Consider the following 21,438-nt stretch of genomic DNA (forward strand, 5'->3'; position numbering starts at 1 on the left):
TCTGACTTAAAAGCAACTGATTATTAAAATAGATGAACGATTCTGATTAGACTCTTATGTAACAAAGTTATTATGAGCCTAATACAAAGCCCACTAAAGTCAGTGGAAAAACCGTGGGCAGCGGGGAAAGCTGCCACTTGGGGAGGTTAATGCTCCAGCCTGTGGCCTGGCCTGTACTCCACTTCTGCTCAATCCCAGGTCTTGCTCCTATTCTGCCAAGGTCCCTCCCCCTCCCCACGGTCTTGGTTCACTCTTCCCTCCCCCTTCCTGCTCATCCCCTTCCATCCAAATCCCAGGACACAAATGAAGCAAATGACATTTGAAAAAACTTCTCTTCCGCAATTTCTTTCTAAAGAAAATGGAGCACATTTTCCACAGCAAGCTTGATGGCAAATACTGGATACTCAGACAATACCTAATTAACAGCACTAAACTTGGGAATAAAAAATGTCAGTCACAGGTGGTTTTTTTTTTAATATATCCTGACGTTTGTCAGTTTATTTGTGAAAACTTTGTAAGAAGGGCTAGTCAGCTGTCCTGCTGAATATAACATTAAATATTATGGAATACATGATGCAGCTCTTCTGTGTTTTAGGTTTTCTTCATCAGTATTTCTAAGCTGATTTTGTATTGTAAATGTACTCTTAAGCCCTCATAAAGTAATCGTTCCAGATTACTACATATTTAACTCACTGAAAAAAAGATAGTATTTTAAATTAATCAGTCACCGAGGTTTAGTGTGTTCATTGTTTATTGCTTTTAGAAATAGAGAACACTCAGGGCTCGCGACAGACTTCACTGGCCCTGGGCAATGTGGCATGTCTTGGCTTGGGCCTCCCCCCAGAAGGGGCAAGGTTAGGGGACAATTTAAAGGGCCCAGGGCTTCGGCTACCGCTGTTGCCATAGTAGCAGCCTAGAGCCCAGGCCCTTTTAAGTCACTGGACCATAGGGCAGCTGCCTTCTTTCTCAGTCCTCCAGCCTTCCCCCCCGCCCCCCCGTTGGGGGCCCTGGACACATTAATTTACTTTGTGTGATTTCAATAACAACATACATGTTTATGAAATTTCACCAATTTTATAAATATGTTTTCAAAGATTTTATGCATAACAAAGATTTTTATAGTTTGGTGTAGGGTTCTTTTAAAATGAGTTCATTACATAGAAGTAAAGAAAGGGAAACTCATTTGTCCAGCTATCTGGTGGAAAAGGGGTATTTTCTCTTTAAGGGCTCTCTTCAACAGGAGGTAAAGGGAAAAAGATAACAGGGATGACAGAAAGGACAGGAAGACTTCGGAAGCAAGATTTTTGTACTATAGTAATTAAATTTAGCACGTGTATTTTGAAGGATTTATTCTGAAAAACTATATGTCTGTGTAGATCCTGGCATTTAAGGCTAAAGCTGAATACTAAGATTGTGCATTTAAAAATGGATGCAAGAATTTTTTTAGAGCTGTGATGTTATAATCTTCAGCAACAGACTAATTAAATGTTTTTTTTTTAAATGTTAAACTAAGATCCATGTTATAGAACAGGGGTGAGTACAATAAGGCCCAAAGGCTGCCTCCGGCCCGCCAAACTGCCAGATCCACCATCCATCAAGCCCTCCACCATCCTGTGGCCCAGCAGGAGCTTCAGGCAGGTTTCCTGCCTGCCGCATCTCTGCACACTGCTCAAAGTGGCTGGCTCCAGGAGCCATGTGTGTTTGTATGTGCCATGTGCTGGGGGGGAAGGGGAGGAGTCATACATTGCTCCCACCCCCCGGCACAATTTCGCAACTCCATTGTCCAGGGATTTTAGTAATAAACTAATGGAATATTTAAAAGCAAATTTTAAACTAAGATCCTGTAGACATATTCAGTAATCACAACTGTTTTAGTCAGTAAATTCAGAAACTGACAATATATACTTGGGGTTGGCAAATGCCTGTTAAATGGCTTCACTACCACTTGAATGGCTCTTTAACAGTTTCAGTGTTGTGCTGGAAGGTCTGGCGAACTGGAAGGCTTTTTCACTTTTAAGTTAGCAGATCCCCTCTGGAGGAAGACTCACCAGACTGCAACCACCTGCTGTGTGGCCCTGCTGGGATAGGAAGAGGAAAGAGGTTGGGCACTAAGATCCAGGAAAGGCAACACCTTCCCTTGCCTCTTTACCTGCTACCCAGGGGAAAAACTCTCTTTGACTTCAAAGGGATTTGCATTAGATGCCACTTTAGGTACTGAACCAATATGCAGTACTGTATCTCAATTTTTGCTTCAAATTGTTCATTGCATGCATTATATGAAGGTGGCTTCCCTGAACATCAAAGCAGACACTCACCTGTTTGAATGTGGCTTCAACAAGATTGGCTGGAAACATGTTCCTGGAAAGAAATACATAAAAGTATCATTGTCAAGAGACTATTTAGTTACCCTTGTTGGGCCTTAGGGTCCACTGCCTTATTCCTTGCACAAATGAGTGCCCAGAAGGTAGAGAAGACTCTAGTATTTATTTTGAAAAACTATGTCTGTGTAGATCCTGGCATTTAAGGCTAAAGCTGAATACTAAGATTGTGCATTTAAAAATTTCCTATTTGCTCTGCATGGTATAAGTGGCTATAGAAGGCATAACAGTGGAGACCCAAGCCCACCAAGTTGAAAGCAGAGGTTTAAGGATATAATTCTGAACACCTGATGAGGGATTCAAGAGATCTGGATTCAGTTCCTGACTCTGCCTTGTATAACCTGAGGCAACTCGCTCAGATTCTTTCTGGTTCAGTTCCTTGTCTGCTAGCTGGGAATAATTACAGAATAGTAGAACTGTATGGAATCCCATCTAGTCCAGTCCCCTGCATTCTTGGCAAAAGTATTATCTAGACCAGGGGTGGGCAAATTCCTTGGCCTGAGGGCTACATTGGTTAGTGAAATTGTATGAAGGGCCAGGTATGGAAGGATGGGGATAAGGTGACCAGCTGTCCCAATAAAATTGGGACTTTTAACCCTTTGTCTTGTCTCCGGACCAATCTTTGATAGGGACACCATTTGTCCTGATCTTTAGGTGTGGAAGTCAATAGCAAACAGAGGGGATGAGGAGGCAAGTAGCAACATGAACACCAGGTGGGGGGTGAAGAGGTGACTGGTTGGCGCAGATGGGTGAGGAGGCGAGCAAGTGGTGGGTGGTGGTGAAGGAAGAGGTGAGTGAGTGGGGGGAGAGGAGGCAAGCGAGTGGTGAGTGGTAGAGGGGAGGAGGTGAGCAGGTGAGGGGGGGGCAAGGAGGTGAGAAGCAAGCCAGCAATGAGTAGGGGGAGGGAGGAGAAGGCAAGTGACAAAGCTGATGGTGTGAGGAGGTGAGCGGCGAGCCAGCAGTGGGAAGAGATGTGAGGAGGTGAGCGGCGAGCCAGCAGTAGGTGGGAGGGACCTGGCAGGAGACTGAGGAGGCAAGCCAAGAGCAATCTCAGTAGGCAGGTGGAGGGTTTCACTGTGGGTGGGAGACACCAGGCAGGGGAGTAAGGAGTTAAGTGGCAGGTGGGAGACTTAGGAGAGACACAGTACAGCTGTGTCACGTAGGGAGTGAGAGGAGACGTGTGGCAGCGTGGATAGGGAAGGGGCAAGATCTGGGGCAGAATGAGGGTAGGGCTGGGGTGGAGCCTGAGTGAGTGTGGGCATGGACAGCAGCCCTCCTCCCCCATGTGTCCTAATATTTTACTGTTGTGATCTGGTCATTCTCGCTGGGGTAGGCTGTGCATCCCCAAACAGGCAGGCGTGGTCTGGCCTCCATGCCCTCGCCAACCTTTCCTCCTCCCCGCCCCCTGACTACACTTCCTGGAGCACCAGAGCTGGTGGCACTAGCTGGAGTTATGCCACCCAAAGCACCAGAAGTGGGACAGAAGGAGAAGGGCTGGGGGCTGCCACTAACGCTTGCTGCTTTTGCTTTGCTGCAGAGTACAGCAGAGGGGAGTTGAGCTGGCTTCTCTTGGCAAGGCTCTCCATATTCTGCTCTGTGGCAGGAGCTTGGGAGACGGACTGAAGGGTCCAACAGATGAGATGTGGCCCACGGGCCATAGTTTGCCCTCCTCCGATCTAAACCATCCCTGGCAATGTTTGTCTAACTTGCTCTTAGAAATCTCCAATAATATAAATTCAATAGTCTACCTCAGCAATTTATTCTGCTGCTTAACCATCCTGACAGGAAGTTTTTTCTAATGTCCAACCATCCTCGCTGCAGTTTAAGCCCATTGCTTCTTGTTCTATCCTGAGAGGTTAAGGAGAATAATTTTTCTCCCTCCTCTTTGTAATAACCTTTTATGTAACTTGAAAACTGTTATCACATCCCCTCTCAGCCTTCTCAAGACTAAACCAACACAGTTATTTTAGTCTTCCCTCATAGGTTGTTTTCTAGACCTTTATTAATTTTTGTTGCTCTTCTCGGGACTTTCACCAGTTTGTCCCCATCTTTCCTGACATGTGATACAATACTTCAGTTTAGTCATAATTAATGTGGAGTAGAATGAAAGAATTACTTCTGTTTGTTGCCAAGGCTGACTAAGCTGTTCTGGGAGATGTTTTCTCCAACCTGACGCCAGAGCTGTCCCGTCCATAGAAGGGTTTGTAGTGGGTGCCTCAGGCCCCATGTTTTGTGGCAGCCGCCTCAATCGTCCTGGGGGCTTACCTGGGGAGGGGCCTGACATGGGGCAGCAGCAGGTGTTGCCCCCAACACTCACTACAGCTACAGTAGCTAGCGTGACCCAGCAGCCTGCTCCTCTGCCATAGTACAGCAGAGGGTGGCAAGATGGAGCCAAGCAGTCTACTGGGTTGCTCGGGCTCCTACCACTGCAATGAGTGTGGGAGGAGAAGCTGCCCCCTGCTGCCACTCCATGCAAGAACATAAGAACGGCCGTACTGGGTCAGACCAAAGGTCCATCTAGCCCAGTATCCTGTCTGCCAACAGTGGCCAGCACCAGGTGCCCCAGAGGGGGTGGACTGAAGACAATGATCAAGCGATTTGTCTCCTGCCATCCTTCTCCAGCCTCTCACAAACAGAGGCCAGGGACACCATTTCTATCCCCTGGCTAATAGCCTTTTACGGACCTAACCTTCATGAAATTATCTAGCTTCTCTTTAAACTCTGTTATAGTCCTAGCCTTCACAGCCTCCTCTGGCGAGGAGTTCCACAGGTTGACTCTGTGCTGTGTGAACATGGCTCCGGGCAATCTCCTGACTTGTGCTGCTTGGGGTGGGGGCTTCTGCAAGGGGGTGGGCAGGGATGGAACAGGGCAGGGCTTGGAAGAATAGTTGGTGTAGAGGCAGGGTGGAGCAGGAGTGGGGCCTGCAGTTGGGAGCTGCCGTGTCCCCTGGGCACTAGAGTGGTTGTCCCAGGCCCTCTGTCCCCCTCGGGAAAGCCCCACATGATGTAATCTCATTTTCTTAAAGTAGCCTGTTAAAATCTCCAGGAGTGCTTTCAGTAGTTGCCCGGAAATTGATGCCAATTCCAGGAGACTCCAAGACAATCCTGAAGGGCTGGCAACTCTATTTACAACACTCCTGCTAACACATCACAGAACGATGCTTGCTGCTTCTTGTTTTTCAACAGTGTCACACAGTTGGCTCTCGTCTGCTATATATTTGAGAGAGTTTGTCTGGCTGTGTGTCTGTTTGTTCAAGAACTCCTCCTAAATGGTAAAATTTGGTATACAGCTTCCTCTTATCATAACAAAGCAAGATCAAGGTTTGACTGTGACAGAAAAATGGGATGTGCCTGAAAAGGAATTGCTTCTCATAAAACCATATAGAAAAGAGACAGAATGACCAGGAAGGAGTTTGTTTAAAAGACACAGACTAGTGCCGGAGGTAGATATACCCTCAGAATGTTAAGGACAGTCAATGTTAATTCATGCAAAAGCGATGAGGAGTCCTATGAGACTAACACCTTAGAGACTGAGGGTATGTCTACACTACCCCGCTAGTTCGAACTAGCGGGGTAATGTAGGCATACCGCACTTGCAAATGAAGCCCGGGATTTGAATTTCCTGGGCTTCATTTGCATAAGCGGGGAGCCGCCATTTTTAAAACCCTGCTGGTTCGAACCCCGTGCAGCGCGGCTACACGGGGCACGAATTAGGTAGTTCGAACTAGGCTTCCTAGTTCGAATTACTGTTACTCCTTGTGAAATGAGGAGTAACGGTAGTTCCAACTAGGAAGCCTAGTTCGAACTACCTAGTTCGTGCCCCGTGTAGCCGTGCTGCACGGGGTTCGAACCAGCGGGGTTTTAAAAATGGCGGCTCCCCGCTTATGCAAATGAAGCCCGGGAAATTCAAATCCCGGACTTCATTTGCAAGTGCGGTATGCCTACATTACCCCGCTAATTCGAACTCGCGGGGTAGTGTAGACATACCCTAACAGATTTATTGGAGTATAAGCTTTCATGGGCAAAGACCCACTTTGTCAGATATTTGAATGTTAATTCATGTTTGTTTTGTAATTTGAGATGATTTAATGAAAAGTGCCATAGAAGTGGGAAGTATTTTTGCTGTGATAAACTTATAATGTGCTGTGTGATGGAGAATTAATCTGAAATGATCAATTCTCATTAAGAATATTCTCAGAATATGAACCATACATATAGGCTGTACCTTTCAGTAATGTGAATTGGATGTCTAGTGCCTTTCTGTCTCTTGCCTCAATCCTGCAGCCCTAATTAATAGCATTAAGATTAAATTGAGGCTGCTGGAGAAAGGAAATATCATAATTAGTAGCTAGATTAAATGTTAGCCAAATTCATGGAGGATTATAGCATTTTATTTCTTTATCATTCTTTATCCTGCAGGAATTACAACTGGTTCTCATAATGCTGTAGTCTGGAATTCTTTCAATTTTATATAATATATTGTTATCTGTTCTGAGTATTCTTTGAGACTAGCCTTGCTAAAGCCATCCAAATGATCTAGTGCAAGGGAGTTGACCTGAATGTGTTTGCCAGAGCTATGGCTTTTTTTTTAAGCTGCTTTCCTTGGCTTGGAAAAATCCAGTATTAGCCAAAAGTTCAGTTTTCGTAATTAAAAAAAAATCAAACGCACCATTCACAAAAGGTAAATCTCATGGATTAATAAGGAATAATGCTAAAGAGTATACCACTGTGACATATGGTCAGGGAAGATGAATGAAAGTATTTGTTGGCAGGATCAGGTCTCCAAAGAAACTCCAGACAAACTGTGGCCTTAAGGACATGTTCTACTACTGTACATTAAATTTTCTCAAATGTGGGCAGGTTTCTGCTTCTTTAGTCTCCTTGGAGTCTTTTAATTGGGGAAGGAGGGTTTGAATTTTTTCACCATGCAACTTCCAGGGGCTTTAATCCTCTACATCTGTGTGAGTGTTCTAACATCTGCCTGTGGTATCTGCAGGGGGCATGAGACTCTACATATCTTCCTTACCACATGGCTTCCTCAGGGCCCATAGTCTCATGAATGAAGCTAAAATTCCCCCTCAAAGAATGTTTACAGCTGCAGAGGGTTTAGCATAGTTCAGTGCCCAAGCACTTTTATTTAACTCAAAATACTACAAAATTTAAAGTTAAAAGATATCCCAACCTCGCCGTCGCTCAATGTGAGCTTTGCCTATCTTTATGGCCCCAACACTGCTGTCCGATCCATGTATACTTGCACCCCTTCAGGGCTTCATTGACCTCAGTGAAACATTGCACGGGCATAAAGGCCTGCCCATGTGGATCTGGGGCATCAGACTGTAACGTCCTCAAAGCAGGGCGTTTGAGTGTTATCTTTCAGTGTTACAAGTAGAATTAAACACATTGTCAGAACTTAAGAAATAACTACTGCCCTGAGTGACTTATTGCCATCTCCATGCTTAAATTATTTCTAAAGCGCCTAGCATAACTCTTGGCTCCATGGACCACAAGTGGGATGTAAAAATGATAATACCAGAAGCTTAAAGTAATGTGGCTTTTTTTCATATACAGGCAGTCCCCGGGTTACATGGATCCGACTTACATCGGATCCCTACTTACAAACGGGGTGAGGCAACCCCGCACTAGCTGCTTTCCCCCAGCAGACCAGGGAGATGCGAAGCTAGCGTCCCCTCAGCAGACCAGGGAGACGGGGAGCGGCTTTTCTCAGCAGACACCTCAGCTTGAGAATAAAGGACTGTGAGGTGTGGGAGAATAAAACTGAGCTCTGGAGAAATGTTTGGCTAGAGTTTCCCCTACAATATGTACCAGTTCCGACTTACATACGAATTCAACTTAAGAACAAACCTACAGTCCCTATCTTGTACGTAACCCGGGGACTGCCTGTATATAAGAAATCTTTTCCGTAACCTCAGTGGCGTTATTGTTGATGGAAATAATTTACATAACTGTTCTAGGTGTGCCATAGTCAGTACCATTGTGTTTGTGGGAGAAAGGGCTTTGGAGTGACACCCAGTTCAACCCATTTCCAATGACTTTGTAGTATCAACATTTCCATCAACCGGAGGATCTGGAGAGCACGGCTGATGGGGAAGCACATCCTGTCCCCACCCCCAACCCTCCTCCCTCACTATCCCACAGAGAGTGACTCCAGTAAAATTCTGAAGGTTATTACGAATCGAATGACACCTCCCTTATTTTTCTATCACTAACTTGAAATAGCTCCACTGACTTCCTACCATGCTGTGATTTCCTCACAGCAGGCCAAATCCTTTGCTACGTCATATCATTAAAAATCAGAATAACTTCACTGGTGTCAATGGTTTCACTGTAGATTTATATTAGTGAAAATGAGGGCATAATTTGGCTTCCCCTGATAAAATAAATCAATAATTTCAGTGTCCGTGGAAGGTTGATAGACACGCGTCAGTGATCATCTCTATTGTCCAATCCTATTAGATAATATCACCACCCCTCCACTCCCACCTTCAACAAAAAGGACCAGAATTCATAAAATCCTCGTTATTGTGATAAAACACGAATAGAAAATAAAAATCACTAATTGGGACTCAGCCTAATGAATCCAATCATGTTTCGCTTGCTAGATCAGAGCAGAATGCACGTTTGTGGAAATGCCCTGCCCTGAAATGTGACCCTTTTTTCTTTAATTAGGGTGAGACTGTCATGTTCTGTTCTGGGACTGGGAGGAGTGAATTTCCTAATCCTAATCTCAGCAAAAGCTAAATTCAGGGATAAGGAAGATGACAGGAGGACGATGGTTTCTGACCGAAAACCATTTTTGAGAGAAAGCTATTTCCCCTCCTTCCCAAAGTGCTTATTCAGGAAAATCCATAAAAGTGCTAGCTGAGTGGGAAAAGAGACTAAGCTAAGTGACAGCTCACTAGGATAGCTTCATGAGAGGCACAGCTCATTTTCATCAGGGCCCTGGCATGACAATGCTATTTAGTAAATAAGTTCCTTTACACCAGGCAATGTTTGTGCCTGGTTCAAGAGAATCATAGGACACTAGAACTGGAAGGGACTTTGAGAGGTCATCAAGTCCAGTTCCCCACTGTTAAGGCAGGACCAAGCACCCTCTAGATCATCCCTGTCGAACCTGCTCTTAAATATCTCCAGTGATGGAGGTACTACAACCTCCCTAGCTAAGTTCCCTCTCAGGTGTGTGCCTGTGCGGGAGTGCACAAAGAAATTCAATCCCACCCACCTCCTCAGTAGAGCAATGCACTCACCTTCCTTGCCCGTGGAAGGTAGGTTGCTGCTGGTGGAGGTGGGCTGGGTGGGAGAGGGGGGCCAGGGCTGCATAGTGGCTGCCTGGCTGCTCCTAGGGTGAGGGCCACATGGTGGTCGGCTGCCATGCATGCTGGGGCTAGAGCCAACCCCAGCTCCAGCCCCGGCACACGGGATAGCTGCCCACCACGCAGCCCTACTCCAGGAGCAGCTGGGCAGCCATCACATGGCTCTAACCCCAACTTCTGCCCTTCCCCAGGACTGAAGCTGTGGCCACAGCAGGCCACATGGTGGCAGCTGGGGCTGTGGTGCTGCTGCTCTTGTGGCGTCCTGATTCAGCTGCTGCTGAAACTGACCAGCAGTGGCTGAATCAGGACTCCTGGGGCAGAGCAGCTGGGGTGCTGCCGGGTTGGTCCAGAGCGGTGCTGCAGGACCAACCCGGCAGCCCCCAGCTGCTCTACCCCAGGGGTAGGCAAGAAAAGCCTGGTCTGCTGGGGTCTAGCTGCATCCCCCCCACAGCAGACCAGGGAGACGGGGGTGGTGGGACGCCCAAGTCCTCCACGGCTTTGCTCCGTCTCCCTGGTCTGCTGACCTGGGAGACGTGGAGCAAAGCCGAAGAGCACGTGGGCAGTGGGACAGTCCAGGCGCGCCACGCTGGTCTGCTGGTCTTGGAGCACGCCCAAGGTCTTGGAGCACGCCCTGGTCTTGGAGCCTTGGAGCACGCCCACAGAGGGGGAAGCCGGCAGTGGGACAGCCCAGGCGCGACTGGGCTGCCCGGCTGCCCGAGCCCCTCCGCGTCTTTCTGGTCTGCAGACCAGGGAGACGCGGAGCAGCTTTTCTCGCCCCGGAGTACACGGGCGGCGGGACCACGAGGTCCTGCAGTCCGTGTCCTCCGGGGCAAGAAAAGCCCCATGCGTAAGTCGGGGACTGCCTGTACCTCCACCACCTCATAGGGGTGTTGGGAGAACACCTCCATTAAAGACTGAGATGTTGAAATACTATTGTATTGGGGCCATATAAATCCCTTAGTTAGACAGTATATAAAGTTAGTCCCTGCCCCAAAAAGCTTAAGCCATGTCTACGCTACGTGGAAGATTGACGCTGCCACAGTCAATCTTCCGGGATTTGAATTAGCAGATCTAGTGAAGACCTGCTCATTTGAACTGAGAGGGTGCTCCCATCAGTGCCGGTAGTCCTGCTCCTTACAAGGTGTAAGGGAAGCTGATGGGAGCATTTGCTTCTGTCGACCTCCCACTGTGTGCATGGTGCAAAAACACAACTTAAGATGCGTCGATTCCAGCTACGTATTTAACATAGCTGGAGTTGTGTATCTTAAATCAACCTTCCCCTGTAGTTTTGACCAGCCTTGCAGTTCAAGTATGAAAAAACCAAAACATATTCCCAGATGCCATTCAGAGTTTGCATCAGAAACATTCAAGACAATAGGGTATTAGTATGTACACGTTTGAAACTTGCAATAAAACTATATAAAAAAGACAGGCCAGGTCTACAGTGGAGTGCTTTGTGAGTAAAGCTATACCAGTTTACTAGTGACAAAGCATTCTTAGTATGTTCAAAAGCTTCAGGGGGTAGCCAAGTTGTAACTGGAAAAATTTAAAAACAACGAATAATCTAGTAGCACCTTAAAGACTAACAAAACATGCTTGTTTTGTTAGTCTTTAAGGTGCTACTAGACTATTTGTTTTTATTCTTACTATGGAAACTATTTACATTGGCACAGCTGTGCTTTTGCCTTCATAGTGTATTCTAGCCTCCCGAGTAAATAAGCTGTACAAGAAAAAGCACAGGTTTTGCTAGTATAAGACACTAAGAGCTTTTGCCTACACTGCAGTTTGTCACAAATTATAGCTCATTACACCCCTGACCGACATAGCTATGCTGGCAAAAGTCTGTAGCGCAGACCTAAACGAAAATACCAGCCTTGCTTGGCATCTCCCATATAGTTTACAGACTTGCATTTGTCTCATGAGTCACTTGTTTCAGTTGGCCCCCAGCGACTCTACATTGGAAATGAAAGAGGGTGAGCTATATCAGGAAGAGCTCCTGCATTGGCCTGAGGATGGACTAGATTGCCCCATGGTTTTTTTCTTGATGGCTAGAGACTCAGTGTTTGAGTAAGGATAGGTTAGGTTTAAGTGATTAGGTTTAAGGCCAAAGTAGCACTAGGGTTCAGGTATCAAATTGTTGTGAGTTATCTTAAAATCACATGGGAAAAACTATTCTTGTGTGACTTTTGCCACCTTGTACTGCATCTAACCCAGAAAACAGGCATCTTCCATTTTTGGCTCTGTAAGAAAAAACACAGCTACTATTTCAGATCTAGGGATTTCCCTTCTCTGCCTTTTAAAATATAGATGGAGTGATAGTTCTCTGGATCTCACATTCAAGTCTGTTCTCTCTGTACCTCTCCTATTAGTTTTGCTCTTTCTTTGAACATTCCAGATTCCTGTGCCAGAGGAAATTCCAAGAAATCGCAGTGGCTATATTGCTTCAGTACATGTTCCACACATCTTTCCTTCAGTTTTAATTGCAAAACCTTTCTGGACTTCGCAGCTCTCTCCCAACTGCACTCTGGGTGCCACCACCCATACAATTCACACAGGAAGACAAGATCGCAGAAAACCACTGCAGCCATTGAACTCAGACTTTCCTACCTGTCACATTCTCCTGGCAAAGGAGTTAAACTTACATAGCATTTTCTTTGAAAGTATATAAATAATTTAAAGCATGCTATATTTAGACCTGGTCATCAGAAAGCTTCATGCCCTGTAATTGATGCTAAAGAACTTTGACAGATTCTAACTCTCTTGTCTCATTACTCTTCTGAATGCCTAATTAATATTAGATGTTTGATGTTCTTTCTTTACTGAGCTAATAAAGTGATGAAGAATGACAGAGGTAGGTTTTCACTGACAGAGGACAAAACTGAACAAATCTAATCTTTAGTGGTACTAAAGGGAAGATATGAACTTTCAGGAGATAGCTAAGGTTTGTTTTTACTGAGAGGCTGTAAAGATGTTATGTGAGCATGCCTAGCCTTGTGAGAGAGAAACATTTTATTAGTATCCAGTTTGTAGCACAAAATAATTCTACTGTTCAGGTAACATTTAAAGATCTAGTATACATAGTTATAATGTAGTATAAAACCAGAAGTAAGCCATGGGATTAGTTGGGGACAATTTTGCAATCTCTGTCCAATAATTCTAAAATGTTTACATTTACATGATGAGATTACTATTTGTATTCTCATCTGGCTTTTATAATTTGTAGTTAATTTATCATCATGTATATAATCCCTTGCCTCACAATCATACATTCTAGATATAGATCTTACATTTCCTTTTTATTCACATCTTGTGTTTTGTTTTTAATTATCTTACATTTTTACAAAGTTGTGGTGGATACATTTCAGATTTCTAATATCTGAAATGAAAGAGCCCGAAAAATGATTTAGTGGGGAATGATTTAGTATGGAACCAGGTCTCAAACAGATAATGGCATCAAGAGCTTTTCGCCTCCAGGCCACTGACTCAAATTAAATTATTAAGTGTATTACTGTAATTCCTAGGAGCCCTCCCTATTCATGGACCAGTACCCCATTGTGAAAGGGGCTGTACCAACAGAACAAAACAACAGTCCTTCCCCAAAGTGCTTACAATTCAAGTGAAAGACAAAAGACAATATATGGATACATATGCTCCAAGAAGAGAGTACAAGGAAACAGCGGGGATACGTCTACACTGCACGCTAATTTCAAAATAAACTATTCCAGAATAGTTATTCTGAAATAGCTTTTTTCAGAATAGCACGTCTACACTGCAGGGAAGCCTCAAAATTAGTCGAAGGCAGGCTTCCCTAATGTAGACATGCTATCTCAATTTAGTGCTCCAGGAGGCACTGGGGAGGAATAACTTAGAATGGCCCTGGTGAGGGGTTATTTCAAAATAGAAGCAGTGGACTGTCTACCTACCCGTGCCTTATTTCAAAATAGCTATTTCAGAATAGGCATTATTCCTCATAGAAAGAGGTTTACAGATTTCGGAATAAGCTGTCTGTTATTTCAAAATTATTTTGAAATAACTAAATGGCTGTGTAGACACTTGCATTGTTATTTCTAAATAACGCTAGTTATCTCAAAATAATGGTGCAATGTAGATGCACCCTGAGTGTCCAGGATAATAGGAAGAGTCATCTCAGCATACCAATGGCCCAACCATTGTCATATTTATGTAGTCATCAAGGCAAAGGAGGGATTTGAAAGAGGCTAATGAGGTAGCTTTGCAGATGCTTACAGGGTGCTCTTCCCAAGCATGAGCGAGAGCTTGAGAGACAGCATGAAGATGCTTGTTTGAAAATGGAAAGGTGTGTGATAAATGCTGTGAGATAAAGCCTGACACCATGGCCAATTGGAAGTGGGAGTTGACCTCTTTATAGTAGATTAGAAATGATAAAGGGAAGGGAAGTAGCTTATGTTTTCCAGCTTATTTTCTTCCACTATTTGATCTGAGGAAGTGGGTCTGGCCCACGAAAGCTCATCACCTAATAAACCATCTTGTTAGTCTTTAAAGTGCTACATAGTCCTGTATTTTGTTTCAGCTACACCAGACTAACATGGCTACAATTCTATCCTTATGTTTTCTGTTACAGAGGAAGGTGAGCCAGTGGAGTGATGCAAAGATAGTGGGATGTGGTTAAAGTAAGAGGCTAGGAAAATGATCTTTGCTGCATCTGAATGGATGTGAAAAATGTCTGGCTTTGTCAGGAATAGAGAACATAATATTGCCACAGTCGGGATGAGAGCACGAATGAGAGTTAGCTGTGTGGGTGGATAGGAAAGTCTGTATTTTAGAGATGTTATATCGAAAGAAACAGTAAGACTTAGATTTAGGTTGGATGTGGGGACCTACAGATCAGGTGAAAGGTCTGAATGACAGGCATGATGGTGATGTTTACAGTTATCCAGAAAGGATAAAAAATTGCCATATGGACATCTGGTCAGTGAGCTACAGTTCATGAAATGAGTTGATGGGCTCTATGACTTCACATCCCATTGCAATCAACATGACACTTTCAAGTGTGCTCTTAAAACGTATTAAAATACATAACAAGTCCTAGCCAAAACCTTAGTTATGTAACATTGTTCATTCGCAGGATGCCAGGTGCTTCCTGCATGAATTACTGTGCATGCATACAATTGATAAGTTGAGAGGAAATTAATGAATCGAGACAAGAAGCCAATCAGGGACTATAAAGATTATCTCCAGTTATGAGAGGAATCAATTTGTCTTTGAGCTACAGGATCAACTCTTCTAGCTCAAACCAACAGATACACTGTTACATTTAATCCAGACTTCCTCATAGATATTCAGGAGTTTTGTCATTGTCTTAAATAGGGCCAGAATTTCACTTGTAGTGTGTAGCAAACAGGAAACATGCTGTTGTTTTATTAATAGTCTTTCTTTCAGTAAGGGGGATTTTATTTGTGGTGGATGCACATAAAGCAGAGAGTTTTGAATAATAAACAGCTTTTAAAAAGATCGTTCTCTTATTAACCTCTGGATGCAGAGGTTAAACTCAATTACATCTCATTACATTTCCATAAAATAATTGTGTGACTGCCATCTGAGAAACCAACGATGTGAACAGGTTCATCTGGCTAGCTCAATTGCCTTGTGCCATGGATGTTGTGAAAAACATGTGAGATCCTGTCCCCCTTCTGGGTCAAGCCATATCTCATTCCATGAACAACAGACTGTATTCTGGTATAAATACTTGCAAGTGCAATCTTAAATTTCACTTCCTCCAAGATCTTGTGTGAATAAAACTCAAATGCTTGTGTGCAGACTTCAGGCTTTGACTGTTATTTATAGTCTGATCCATTCCTGAAAAATATATGGCATCATTGTGTTCAGTTTATAAGTAAACCAGACTCAGGCTACATCTAGACTACAGGCTTCTTGCGCAAGAAGCTTTCTTCGGATGAGATCTTCTGAAAAAACTTCTTGCGAAAGACAGTGTCCATACTGCAAAAGTGCATCGAAAAAGCGGTGTGCTTTTTTGAAAGATAGTGTCTAGACTGCCTGGACACTATCTCACATGTAAGCAGTGATTGCTATAGACAGAATGGCTACTAAGGCACCTGTGCTTTTTCCTCTTCTCTCTTCTTCCGATAAAAACTACCTCTGCCCCATCCACACATGCCTTTTTGCGAAAGAGCTCATTCACAAAAAGGCTTCTTCCTCATAGAAGTGTGGATGTAACTCCAGTTTTGTCGGAAAAACAGTCGTTTTTTGTCGGAAAAATCCTGTAGTCTAGATATAGCCTCAATGGGGTGTAATTTGTGTCTTTCTACTGCATTTAAAGCTGGGAGCAGGATCCAGGGAATTTGGGCAGTGGGCCTGTGCAGTCTGTGAGCATTCCTGGTAGAATTCTGCACCAATGTGCAAGTGCATGATTAATGAACCATGCATATTTTAAATTTTTTGCTTAAAAAAACAAAAGCTTTTGCTGGAAAGTTGTTGCAGTTCTGCCTTTTGCACACCAGAGAGCATTATGTCCCTAAAACAGAGCAGCAACTCCCAGACAGCTAGGGAAGAGAAAAATCCTACCTTCTTCATAGCACCTGTTGGGCTTGGGGGGGTTGCAGTACTGCTATCCTTCTGTCGGTGATGCTTTTGGCAGCAGTACTGCCTTCAGAGCTGGGCAGCTGGAGCATGGGATCTCAGCTCTGAAGACAGGGCCACTGTCAGCAAACAGCACAAAAGTAAAGATGGAATGGTATGGTATTGCCACCCTGACCTCTGTACACTATCCAGCCACACAGCTCTGCAGGCATAAGTGCAGAAGGGAGGCATGGTATAGTATTGACACCCTTCTGCACTGCTGCTAGTGGGGAACTGTCTTCAGAGCTGGGTGCCTGGCCAACAGCTGCTACTCTCTGGCCACCCAACTCTAAAGGGAGCACAAAAGTAAGGGTGGCAATATTATGACCCCATTAAAATAAGCTTGTGGGTGCCCCACAATCCCTTTTTGGGTCAGGACTAAATGCTAATCTCCCCCATGAAATCTGTACAGTATACGGTAAAAGCATATAGAAGACCAGACTTCATGGTCTGTGATGCATTTTTTCATGGTTGTGAATTTGGTAGAGCCCTAGTTATGTAACATGCAATGTGTTACTTTTAGAAAGATGTAAGAATGAATGTAGTTACCGAATTAAGTCTAGCAGTGCATCTGCAGAGCTCATAATTGGCTTTCCACTTTCTTCAGTGTTCTCCTTCTGGGCTGCTCCACCAGGATGGATAATGGAGACCATAATTATTCCCACAACCACAGCCACAAATGTTGTCCACAGATAGTAAGTGATGGTTATGATACCTAATCGACTTGAAGTTTTGGCATCCAAGGCTGCTAACCCAGACATTAAGCTGTAGAAAAAACAAACACAAAAAAATACAGTATTTTTGCATACAATTAGTGAAACATAAAATCTCATTTCTTAATTATTCTAATTTATCTGTTCCACTATGATTGTCTAAGTAATGATGCTTCTGGAAGGAGCTTTTAGATCCATATATTGTAGAGTCAGTCCCCAGAACCTGGGAACTCTTGGTGAAATGCATGTACTGTAATGCTGTACTGCCCAAGCTAATAAAAGCAGATCCTAGTCCCTTGAAAGAAGTAGCAGTTTCACAGAACACCATGCATAGTCTACCCTCTAGCGGGATAGAGCCACACTGGGATAACGTGGGTTACATTTGTTTCGGTCTCCGGGAACTCAAATCACTGCTACTGGTGAGGGCAAGATTGGAGGATACCTATGACTTCTTTGAGTACTTAGACTATTAATTTATGCAGACATACTCTTTTTTATTGAAATATTGACCCTAACCCCAGCCATAGGCAGCGGAGCTGCGGCTGCCACCTGGGCTGTTGCCCAACCAACTTTTGGATCACCACAGCCCAGCGTGGAACTGGTGATCCAGTGGGGTCTGGGCCAGGAAAAGGATGGGCTGGGCCATCATAGTGGGGATGACCCTGCTGGCACACAAAGGCCAATGAGCTGGATCAAGGAAACAGGAGCTGCTGCAGTGTGAATGCAGGGTGGGCTCACTTTCCAACCCCCCCTCGGCTGTTCCTGGTTCACCATGAATTTCATTCCTTTCCTCATTGATTAACAGACATGCTTTCTTCTTCCCGTTTTCCCCCCTCAGTGTGTTTGAAAAATCCACTCTCATTCCCCTCAGCCCTTTGGCTAGTATTACATTGTTCTATTGTTTTGCTATAACTGATACTGCATTCACATTTGGGTGATTCACCTTCAAATTCATTAAACCTCGGCAAATTCATACCTCAGTAGCAGCTAGAACCCTGGGCCTTCTAAACTCTGCACCCTATGGCCCCAGCAACACTGAAAGGCTGGCTGGGGGAGGCTAGTTCCCAGCTCTGCCCCTTCTACTGAGGCCACACGCCTTCCAGGGACCTCAGAGCCAAAGACCCCACACCTTCCAGGGACCCAGCAAAATCTCTGGTCAGCTCTGGAGACTGTTAACTTATGGTTAGTACTCATACCTACTTAATTTACAGCTATTAATAACATGCTTAAATTACTGTTGCTGAGTGAATAAACTGACCACAACTGTTTTTTACTTTATTGGTAAAAAAAATAAACTAACAGGATATATTCTGTTTACTCATTCCAATAATGTGCCACCTTATTCTTAGCCTCAATGCTTCATATATATGTTGGTACAAGAACAATAAGTAAATGTTAACTGCTCCATGAATCTCAAGGGACCAATTTTCAAAACTGCCAATGGAAAAAGTGAATGTAATTGGCACCTAACGGGAACATGAATTTCCTTGGTGCGCGCATGCAATTTGGATAGTTATAGACAAAAATGATCAGTTGTGTGTGTAACCAGCTATTTGTGTGTGCAATGACTATTTGCAGAAGCAAATGCAGTAATCAGATGTGCAACTGAGGCCTGTGATTGTGACCGGATTTGACCAAAAAGCATAAAGCTCGTCGTGCTTCCCCATGAACAGACCGGGAAGCAGCTTGTGACTCATTCTGCTTCCCAGTTTCATCCTGCTCTAGTGATGGGGTCAAACATTGCACCTGCCCTCTGCCTGGGGCGTTGCTCTGGTGTAGCTGCACTGCCCTACGCAATGGGGAGCGAAGCCAAGACTATGCCCATACCCACTTTGCCCATCCACTTCCCATCCATTTATGTGGGAGAGGGGACAGAGGCTCTTCAACCCCGCTCCATTAACACACACATCACTGTGATTTACTGCACCAAAATTCCCCTGTACAGGATCATAACAGACCACCATCTGGCTGTAAATTTGCTCCAGACTGCTTTGAATTAGGCCCAATATAATGAAGATTTATGTGATCCCAAGCTGTGTTATGATTTAATAAATCTGAAAACACCAATGTTTCACTTGGCTTTGGCTAATGTTTAATTTTAAAATTAATTTCTAATGTCTTTTCAATATACAACACAACAACAAAAAAGGTGCAGCACAATATAGTGTCTCAAGTTTTAGTGTAACCATTTCATGCAGCTCTGTTAGCACAGTGGAGAGTTGCTTGTCAAATTCTTCATCACAAATAACGTATTTATTACCAGACATCTGCTATTTACAGGAGATCCTGAATGAGAGCTCTTTGACCTTATACACTGTTTGGTGAAGTTGTCTAGAGCTGAAGTGCAGCTTAATCTTTATAGTAGACTAACAAATTTACCAGGTGTTCCTTGGGTCATTAAGGAGGGGCTCAGTGCAGGAGGCTGTGGATATGTGGGGTGCAGGAGTCAGGGCGCAGGCTTGGGTTCTGAGCTTGTACGGGGAGAAAGGGGGCAAGGTTCTGGGGGCTGGCCCCGACCTGCAGCAACCCCCTCGCTCTGCACGTCAGTGTTCAAGAACTCATACATGATGTCCATTTAAAGTACCCCGGAAATTGTAGGTGACACCCTTGAAGTGGGAGATCCTGTCAGTGGCCTGGCCTGTGCAGAGCCAGTCTCCTAACAATCTAATGAGCAGAACCAGCCCTGATAGATGTTGGATGATTGACTGGGCCACCTGATTGCTGAAGGAGTCAGCAGGCTGAGGCTAGAGGTCAAGTAGCTGCTGAACGCATTCCTACCCTACAACTGCACTTGCTTATACCTGCTCCTGCTCCTGCTCCAGTCCCCAGCTTCTTCCTGACTTCTAACTCCTGGTTGACACCTTTGGCTCTGCCTTCCTACTCCAGTTACACTTTTGGCTGAATCTTTTTTTCTGACTCTGACTCTCCCCTGCTGCTTTGCCCCCATTATTTTTTGACTGTAGTTCAAATTAACCCTTTGGCTTAGGTTTTGGTTTCTTGATACCTGACCACAACCCTGGGCCTCTCTCCTGGACCCATCCCTGCTGGATTTGGCTCTTAACTAGTAGGCAGGATTCTTGCTCCAAACACTAGACCAGACTGCCTATGACTTGGTTGCTGACATGGACACATCTTTTGTGCCTGAAGGTGCTATTGTAAAACAAATAATGAAGAAGGCATGGTGCTTGCCATGAAGAGCTTAAACTGAAGAAGACAAGTGGCATACAAAGAATAGAGGAGGAATGAACATTTCTATTTTATATGAATCTATATTTTTATATTTCTGCACATTTATCTTTTTTTAGTTTTGTATCACATAAATACAAATCTGTTAAACTAGTAGGGGAAGTAGAGGTGGGTGACAACCTGGGAAGCAGCTTAATCTTTATAGTAGACTAACAAATTTACCAGGTGTTGCTTGGGTCATTAAGGAGGGGCTCAGTGCAGGAGGCTGTGGGTATGTGGGGTGCAGGAGTCAGGGCACAGGCTTGGGTTCTGAGCTTGTATGGGGAGAAAGGATCAGTTCTTGGACTGGTTTTGTTCAACATCTTTATTAATGACCTGGATGAGGGGATGGATTGCATCATCAGCAAGTTCACAGATGACACTAAGCTAGGGGGAGAGGTAGATATGCTGGAGGGCAGTTATAGGGTCCAGAATGACCTGGACAGATTAGAGAACTGGGCCAAAAGAAATCTGATGAGGTTCAATAAGGACAAGTGCAGAGTCCTGCACTTTGGATGGAAGAATCCCAAGTATGGTTACAGGCTGGGGACTGAATGGCTAAGTAGCAGTACAGCAGAAAAGGACCTGGGGGTTACAGTGGATGAGAAGCTGGATATGAGTCAACAGTGTGCCCTTGTAGCCAAGAAGACTAATGGCATATTAGGTTGCATTAGGAGAAGCATTACCAGCAGATCCAGAGAAGTGATTATTCCCCTTTATTCGGCTCTGGTGAGGCCACATCTGGAGCATTGTGTCCAGTTCTGTGCCCCCCTCTCCCCCACTATAGAAAGGATGTGGATGCATTGGAGAGGGTCCAGCAGAGGGCGACCAAAATGATTAGGGGGCTGGAGTGTACGACCTATGAGGAAAGACTGAAGGATTTGGGTTTGTTTAGTCTGCAGAAGAGAGGAGTGAGGGGGGGGGGGATTTGAAGCAGCCTTCAACTTCCTGAAGGGAGGTTCCAAAGAGGATGGAGAAAGGCTGTTCTCAGTAGTGACGGATGGCAGAACGAGGAGCAATGGTCTCAAGTTACAGTGGGGGAGGTCTAGGTTGGATATTAGGAAAATCTATTTCACTAGGAGGGTGGTGAAGCACTGGAATGGGTGACCTAGGGAGGTGGTGGAATCTCCATCCCTAGAAGAGTTTAAGTCTCGGCTTGACAAAGCCCTGGCCGGG

General features: G+C 44.6%; 1 protein-coding gene across 1 annotated transcript in view; it reads right to left on the minus strand.

The window, feature by feature from the left end:
• Nucleotides 1-21,438, minus strand: part of SLC1A7 (solute carrier family 1 member 7) — a 104,972-nt gene that overhangs the window by 48,729 nt on the left and 34,805 nt on the right. Inside the window, exons 3-4 of the mRNA XM_006126383.4 lie at nt 16,874-17,089; nt 2,316-2,358 (exon numbers count right to left, since the gene is read on the minus strand). Of these exons, the coding sequence (XP_006126445.1) occupies nt 2,316-2,358; nt 16,874-17,089 (259 nt within the window). The remainder of the gene's footprint in view (nt 1-2,315; nt 2,359-16,873; nt 17,090-21,438) is intronic.

The sequence above is a fragment of the Pelodiscus sinensis genome, chromosome 9 (genome assembly GCF_049634645.1).
Source record: "Pelodiscus sinensis isolate JC-2024 chromosome 9, ASM4963464v1, whole genome shotgun sequence".
NCBI lineage: Eukaryota > Metazoa > Chordata > Testudines > Trionychidae > Pelodiscus > Pelodiscus sinensis.